This window comes from Merops nubicus, unplaced genomic scaffold (genome assembly GCF_000691845.1).
Source record: "Merops nubicus isolate BGI_N331 unplaced genomic scaffold, ASM69184v1 scaffold7448, whole genome shotgun sequence".
NCBI classification, from domain to species: Eukaryota; Metazoa; Chordata; class Aves; order Coraciiformes; family Meropidae; genus Merops; species Merops nubicus.
The window spans coordinates 28,430-37,156 of record NW_008627656.1 but is presented as its reverse complement, the minus strand read 5'-3'; the positions used below and the strand labels follow the sequence as shown (position 1 = coordinate 37,156).

The window sequence follows — 8,727 nt, the reverse complement described above, 5'->3', positions numbered from 1 at the left end:
CTGCTGATGTAACCATTGAAGTTTTTCTATCTCAATCCTCAAACGTCGAATCTAAATATTAAAAATTTAATAGTTAGTAACAATCAACAGGGTGCAATGTATAATACATAAATTATTACAGAGGAAAAAAAAAAGTCCAAAGCAAAGAGCCTGAGCATTACTTATGTCAACATTCCTTCATATTAACATAAGAGCAAGACCATACTAAACCTTAAACAAAAGTCTCACGTACTCTAAGCATTTGTTTGCTACATTTGCTTACCACAGAAAGTACAGGATTGTCCGAACCCAAAAAGCACTTCTATCAAACTTGCTTTTGCTTCCTCTGAAATTAGTCGAGCCTTGAATTTCTCTGACTAGAATCAAAAACTTATTCCTTAGTTTTGTTTGCATTTTTTAGGACAACATTTCATTTACTCACTTTTAACCTAGATGAGGCTTAGGAAAGCAACTTTTTAATTCACTGTGGACTGGGAATACATAAACTATTGCTCAAAATTATGACTTCCTTATTTTGGTTAACATAAGCAAACATCATCACAGTCTGAGCTTTATTTGTTCACACTCATACTTAAGTTTGTACTGCTTAATCTGCCTTTTCCAAGTTTAAGGATAATCCCTTAAAAGACACCAACTACTATCTTTGGAGACAATTAAGAGCAATGTATAGCATTTCATTAAAAAATGCAAAAAAGTACTGAAGTATTTTTAGAAAGTATTAAACACTATGGTCATAATCAAGTAAGTGGAATAAGCTACTGGCACTAGAAGTTAATGAAAATATTCCTCTGGTGGACAAAAATGTGGTTTAAAAAAAAGTGATTCTTTTAAAAAAAATGTCTTCATTTCCTTATTTTAAACAAGGTGACACAAAATTAAATCCAACAGAAGCTTTAAGGATCTGGGCTTGATGGCTTACTGCCTGTCTTCCAGAACTCATCTGGTATATTTTCAGTGTTCTTCACCACCACTCTCATCATTACTTCTAAGACAGCATAGAAATTAAGATCTCTAGATAGTCTCAATATATAATACTTTGTAGGCATAGTTATATGGTACTTTTATATAATAATACTATTTTGCAACTTTCAAAGTTAAAATACAAGCAGCAGTATTTTTTTAACTTACACTAACCTCAGCTATTGTACTTCCAGTAGTATTTTTTGAAAGATCATTATATATTTCAGTCATTGTTCCTTTGATGGCATCCATCATCTGAAAGACAAAATTAAGAAAAAAACTTTTTTATATATATTTTCAACAGATACCCACTTTTACTTCCTTGTATCATCGTAGTGACAACACATCACTATGATGATACAAGTATTCCACCACATCTTCAATTCAACAACTTAGCTTCTGTTTTAATACCTGGATACCCACTTTTGATAAGTTACCATCTGATGAAGCTATACAGTGTTTTAAAACAAAAGTATATTTCTGTGTATGTATTCCTGGACACAGATGAAGAAATATTAATGTTTGCTGTAAATACAATGCTGAAGGGATAAACTAGATTTTTAGGAGAAAACACAGAAAATGGTCCAATACACAACACAACATAAATAAGAAGCAGCAATGAGGGAACAGAAGGAGGAAAGTGCCTGAAGTGTCTGGGCAGCTGAAGCCTACCACATACACACTCTGGCTTGGAAAGGCCACGGTCAGCCAGTATGACAAGCTGGTTCAAGCACTCTCATCAAAATCCGACTGTTCCTACCTAGTAGAATGAATCTGCAACATACAACAACCTGAAAATGAAGTTATTTCAGAACTGGAAATGTCAAAGATGTGAAAGTTCACTTGAAAATAAAATCCCAAGAAAAGCTTGCTCAAGCACTTACTTTGCTAGTATATTTAGCAATATCTGCAGCCACATCAGCTGAAGCTGTTGCAATTGGCAAGTCTGTATTAACTGAGGAAGACAGTGTACTTGCAGATCCAGAACTGGTAACCATAGAAATAGGTTGAGTACTTGTCACCAAGGTTATAGTGGATGTGGAAGTGCTCTGGGTGATCTCTTTCTGCTGCACAGCTAAAAAAAAAAAAGAGAACATACAGCAGATCAATCGCATAAACAATTATGAAAATAGGCAAACTTCTAGCTATAATGTCTAACTGAACTGTGTGCACCTAACCACTTCAAAGACTTACACTGTTTATTCAATGGTGCCACTTAATCTATTAATCACACACTGCCCAGCCACTGAACTTGTGCATAATTGTAAGGCTTAAAGGTAATGAAGCAAATATTCTTTGAAACTTATTATTTTAGACTGGACAATGCAAAAGTCTCCCTCGGATTGGTATTCCTCCCATTTTTGGGACTTTTCCATCCCTCTTCCTATGAATTCACTTCCTAAATTCCCAATATTGGAGAACTTCCAACTAATATCACATGCATGAGCATAAGGCAGACTGAGATTTTAACTTACCATAATTTTGAAACATATTTTTGAATTTCTTTTCTTTTTGCTTTGAAACATGGCTTAGTGAGCCATTGTTGAAAAAAGCCTACTTCAGTAATACTTCCTGGTGTTATTCCTACTCTTTTGTTATTAACGCTACTCATGATTATTAGTGTTCCAACATTTAATACACATATACCCAGATCAACATTAGCCTTTGGTTGGTTGCAGAGCAAGGAATGAAACATTAGATGACCTCATTAAAGCAAAGTTATTAATAGTCTTAACTCTAACATGGTAAAGAAAATTTCTCATCTTCTGTCAATATTTCAGTTAATCTTAAACAGTGAATAATCAAAAAAAGAGAGCGCAAATCAAAATGAAAAGACCTTCACCTTTTCATCCCTAGTGACTTATCTGCCTTAAATATTAAAAAAAAAATCTTTTTTAGCCAAAAGATGTCTTCATTGCCAATATCCTCAAAACAGGAATTACTGAAATAAAACAAAGCTATTCATATTTATCTCTATGTACTTTTTTTGTTAAAGTTTTTTTTTGGTTTTTATACCGATTCAGTATGTAAGAAATCTAGATTTTATGGTTTTCAGTGGATAGTTTAGAATATAATATTTAAGATGGAACTTTGCTATGATGCACGCAGCAGTAAACACTGATAAGACAAACTCATAGGCTGAACACTCAACGTTCATATTATTACACTCATATTAAAGTATGATTCTATTAAAAGTAAGACTTCACTAAATTTCACATTTTTCTCACTGAATATTTCTCTAGCAAATTTGTGCAGTCTAGAAGCAGAAAGATACTGCTTCTTCAATGCTTCTTAAATGGCAGTCATTTAAGCACTTTGGGACCAGAGAAATGCGTCTCTGGTAAACGTTTGTATGTGACCCATTATCTAAACCTCTCATCTGCTTGAAGTCACTGGCTTGCCAGCAGCATTTGCAGAATGGAGAACATCTATTCATCGGGCACACCAGTGAACAGTTCAGTTTATTAGCTTCAAATTACGAATGAAGCCGTATTTACATAAAGTTGGTGTTCTGTGAGGTGAAGCAACAGAAGCATGGGCCTGCACAACCATGTGCCTACTACTACTGAAACCTCTGGGAAAAGGACAGTAAGAAAACAGTTGTGAAAACACTGCCATGGCTGTCTGCTCAGTAAACCAGGATCAAAGTCTTGTTAAGAGTTAAGCAAGAGGGATTTCAAAGACAAATGCAGCCTGAGTAATTTCATTGTTGTCAAATTACATCTATGACAAACTGCACAGATCAGCATCTTGTCAGAAGAACTGGATCCAGTTTGTAGATATTGAGGTGACAGTGGTAATAATGCAAACGGAATAGTTAATATTTTTATCACATAATCCAGAAAATAATTCTGTTCAGTCTCCCAAATCTGTGATGGCTACGGATGGCAAAAATATTTATAAAGATACACACAAACACTTTTGTCATTAAAATAAGGAGACACAACTCTAAATACACACCAGAAAGAGCAGGTATGGTGAGCAAGCTGCTGTATTTTTAAGTCACGTATCAGAGTAGAACCACACTTTCAGATTTTGAGATTTTGGTTATTTAGAAGAACTCCTGGTTGGGCAGCCTTGGAGCACTGAGTTCACTACTGGGCAATTATGTCATCACAGGCACATTGAGTTACAAAGTGTATACCTTTAACTGCTTGTCTTGTCTGATATCTTGTCCCTTGAGAGGACTGAGGTTGCTGTGACTGAGACTGCTGGCTCTGCTGCTGTTGCTGCTGTCTTTGCACCTTCTGCATGTGCCATTTCTGAGAAGATGTCTGAAATTTATTTGGAGAATTCCACACTACACGCTGCACTGCAGGGGCAGTTTCCTTAGGCAGCAGAAGCCTCTGCTTTTTCACAGGGCTCCCCGTGGCTGCAGATGGAGCACTAACAGTAGAAGAAGCACTAGTAGTTGCTGTCACACCAGCTGGTGGAGTCTGGGCTGCAGAGCGGGTAAGTACTGGAGTTTCTGGTAGGGGCTGGGTGCTTGCACTAGAGGAAGGTGGAGTTTTACCTACAACTAAACAAACATAAAATGTAATGCCAGCTTTTCACCAACAGATCTGTTTCATCACTTTCCATCTAACTTTTAGAAGAGCCATCTGCACCTTCCAGTCTACTTTTTTCCTCAAAATGTAACTGATATTCTACAAGTAAGCTCATTACAGTCTAGATGAAGTTGGTGGCAATCCAGAAGTGCCAGTCATTAAGCAAAGCAAAACAAAACCAAAAACTACAAAACCCAGAAAAATCAGCCTCACCTCCTTTGGAAGATATGAGAGAGGTTAGAATTTGTTAGATGTGTCTGGGTTACCACCTACACCTGTCATCCCAATTTCTTCCTCAGAGATCTTCCAGAGTTTATAGTTGGCCATCCTGGTTGATCTGATATGATCAGTTTAGGAATTGGGTGATTATTCTAAAACTGTGGCCAGGAAAAGCATGTCTGAAAGAGAAGGCTGCTGCACTGACAGGTTTCTGGAAAGAGGGCAAAGACCTTCAGACTTGCATGCACCAGATCTCTTTTTTGGACAAAGGCATTCTGATATCTAATCACCACAAGTAAAGGCAGAGGCCTTGGAACCACAGACAGGACACAAATTATGTCTAGAATATATTCATACAGGTGTGTGTACATATATATGAATATTTAAATCCACTTTTCATTTCACTTAGATTCTGTATTATTCTTTTGCCTCTTTATCAAAGTAAAATTTTAGAACTATCACTTCAGCTGGTTTAGGCCACTAGTAATACATGAATCAGTAGTTCTGAAATCCATAAAGCTGTCTTAATGAATTTTTAAATAAACCAAGAATCAGTCAATATAAACTCTCCCAAATTACAATTATGTTTTTAATTTATAAGCTTAATTTCTATATTAGCTCATAATAAAATTTATCCATTAAATTCTGTTTTAAGATTCAAAAATCAGAAGCATTAAGTTGTCTTCTAAAGTACGTTTAGTTAACTGATTGAAAATACTGTTTTAAATAAAATGACTGAGCCAACAGGATATAAAATACAGATGAGCAAGTTATATGAAGAACAAAATATTTTTTCAATTTAAGTATTTAAATCTGTTTTTTCATTTTGTTTTGTCAAAAGGCTAACATGCAGAATAAGCTTAGCAAAAGCACTTCATTTGTTGAGACTGCTTCTGTCTTCTAGCAACACACAGAAACAGGGTCAATGTCTCTGGGACAATACATGTGATTTAGCTGTTCTTTTGATTATCACTGAGAGCATTTACATTGATTTCAATGGGAATTATGCAATCTGTATGTTGGATAAGTTCCAACTTCTTCTATACCTGCAATTTTGGGAGGTCTATAAAATGTAAAGATTCAACTGTTAAAGTCATTAAGAACTGCAGAATAAATTCAACACTTGTCATAGAACGAATATTACGGATATTCAGAGTTCTACACTGCTTCAGGGAAACTCAATGAAACAGACTTTATTTAAACCTGAAGCTATAAAGAGGAATAACTTTCTTCATAGTCACAAAGAATGAAAAAACCTTCCTAACAATTGTTTTACTATAGAGATTTTTTATCTTACTGAAGAAATTATGGTAACAACTTTGGCTTCAATAACAGCACTATAGAGCAGAAGCAAAAAAGGAAGGAAAGAATTTCATCCTACCATCTTGTTTAGGAGGAGGTTCTTTAGATTCTTTCTTCGTTTTCCTTCCTTCACGTGCACAATGATCATCTCCTAGATCGATGACAAGTTCACTCTCAGAATCAGAGTCCAGTCCTAGATGCACAGTTGGAGAGTCTGTTTCATCTTTACCTTTCAGTTTTTCTTTCGCAGGATGTTGTAAACTTTTTGCCTTTTCAGAAAATTCTTTTTCAGTGTCTGTAATTGCCTTTTCTTTGACTGGATCATCTGTTTTCTCCACTTCTGGACTTGTGCTTTTAAGTTCCTCCTTGTCTTCATTCTGTGCTGGGGGCTTAGTTTTTTTTTTCAAGCTCAATGATTCTTTGTCACTTCTTGTACCTTCCTTGTCCTCTCCATCTTCTTGATCGTTCTTTGATTTCTGATCCTCATCACTATATTCACTGTCGCTGGTGTCGGATTTTTCAGAATCTTCAGAGTCACTGTGTTCTACTGCAGTATAAACAGCTTCAGATATTTCATTTATTCCTAATTGTGGGGAGGAAAGTACATTCCATGCTCACATCAGGCTGACTGACATTACAACAAAAATATTCTAAATCCTGGAATAAAGTGTATACATAGTTATCTTAACTGTCAGTCCTTAAGCTATAAACACTTCCCTTCGTGTCCTATCTCAATGCCAGAATGTGTAAGAATTACCTTCCACATACTCCAATTCCTATTTTTATTTCATTCAATGGCCCTCCTTTCACTGCTTTTTTCCACTACCTGCAAGCTCTTTTGATCAACTCGGGACCCAATGCTGGCAAATACAAAGAAAAATTATTTTTAACGACAAGAAAACACCTTAAAATCAGTAACACTATTCACCTGATTAGTAACTTACATGCATATTTGCAGAATCAATTTTAGACTGTGTAAGTTTTGCATGGAAAATCTCTCATTCTTTTAATATCTAGAACCTCTTTAATTAAGTGCTAGACAACACCAATGTTTCTAACAGCTTTCAGCTTCTGTGTGACTGGATGTAATAATCTGTACAACTGACGTAAATTAGGTACAATTCTTGAATATTCCAATTTACAAAGGAAATAGACTATAACTCTATTGTACTACCTACATCAGAATGGTACAAAAAGATTAAAAGATGAAAACTTTTTAACAATGAATTTGAAGCATCAGGTCTAACTGCATTTTAAGCTCAGATAGTCCAGTGCATTCTACTTGCTTCAAAGGGTTCAAATATCCTTTACTCTTGTTTTAATGCACAAAATTTTAAGGTTTTACTATTCAAAAACTTCTTTTAAACTCCAATTCAAAATTTCCCTAAGTGTATTGTTCAGACGTCCACTGTACTTTTGAGACCTACTTACCCAGTTGTGCTTTACAACTCTCTATTGTCTTGTCAAGATTAAGCTGGAACCTACTACGTATCTGTCGTTTTGGTGAAATGAGTTGCACAGGAGTGGTCTGCTGTTGGACTGACTCACTCAACTCTTTCAGATCCATCTCAGCTTTGCTACGATCTAGGAAAGCAGAAAAAATAAAAATATTTTACAAAAAAAAAAAAAGAGATCACTATCTGGATAGGACAAATTTTACTGAGCAGACAATGTGAAACATTTTATTTTTTTATAATTATGGACTATATAATAATTCTAAAATGACTTTACTACAAACAATGGATTCTTCCTCTCTGATTCTACATATTGCACATGCAAACAGAGGCATCAACCATGTGGACATTCTCTCCATCAACATGAAATTATCATTCAGGTGTGTAAGCTGTCTGACTACTTGTAGAAAACTACTGTTGTTACTTACTACGAGTAATATTACTAGTAGTAATATGCTCAGAGGAAACTATATAGGAATAAAAATCCTTATGATTTAAAATTCAAAAGATAAGTGATAAGAATAGAAATTAAAATGTTATGACACTAAATAAACACAAGATAGAATAATAAATTTTTCAATGTACATCAGCAAAATCTTCTCTTCTCCTTTACATGCAGAGAACTTTCACTCTGAAACGTACAGGTGTGTCTGCAAAGGGTACACACTACAGTGCTACAGCTAAAACTGCCTCAGCAACTAAGTTTGCTTCAGTTTTTCAGTTTCAGAGGTTGTATTTCTGTAGCGCAGTCAGTCCTTTACTCTCTGCCAACAGTGCTGACACTCCACTAGTGTTCAAGGCACTAAACCAGCCTGGAGTTAGTTGCTTGTTTGGGGCAGGGGGAAGGGGACATGAGGAAGGGGGATGGTATGGAGAGAAGAAATAGGTTGGCCAGTTTACCTCCTTGAACTGGCTCATGGTAAGATCAAAAGAGCCAATGCCATACACTGGAAGAGGACAGAGGCCATAGAGAAGACAAAAGGCAACACTGGCACAATGCACTTTGTTTGGAGTTTCATTCCACAGCAGTTAAAGATGTTACAGTACCGCCTTATTTCACTTTAAAGAAAACCCACAAAACCCCAACTTATATTCATGAGGTATTATTTGTTGATGTACAACTCAGAGAAAAGTGAAATAAATACAAAGGGCTGAGCCAACGATTCTCCAAGTTTGAACTTGGTATCAAGGTACTTTCCACTTGTAAAATTTAAGAGCCATAGTACATATTGACTCATACAGAG

The 8,727-nt window shown here is 35.6% G+C and overlaps 1 protein-coding gene across 1 annotated transcript in view; it reads right to left on the bottom strand.

The window, feature by feature from the left end:
- Positions 1–8,727, bottom strand: part of ZMYND8 (zinc finger, MYND-type containing 8) — a gene marked incomplete at its 5' end in the record, with an annotated part of 32,375 nt that overhangs the window by 3,987 nt on the left and 19,661 nt on the right. Inside the window, 6 exons of the mRNA XM_008946387.1 lie at positions 1–51; positions 1,135–1,215; positions 1,845–2,035; positions 4,106–4,480; positions 6,109–6,612; positions 7,461–7,613. The exon at positions 1–51 is cut by the window's left edge and continues 40 nt beyond it. Coding sequence (XP_008944635.1) covers positions 1–51; positions 1,135–1,215; positions 1,845–2,035; positions 4,106–4,480; positions 6,109–6,612; positions 7,461–7,613 — 1,355 coding nt within the window. The remainder of the gene's footprint in view (positions 52–1,134; positions 1,216–1,844; positions 2,036–4,105; positions 4,481–6,108; positions 6,613–7,460; positions 7,614–8,727) is intronic.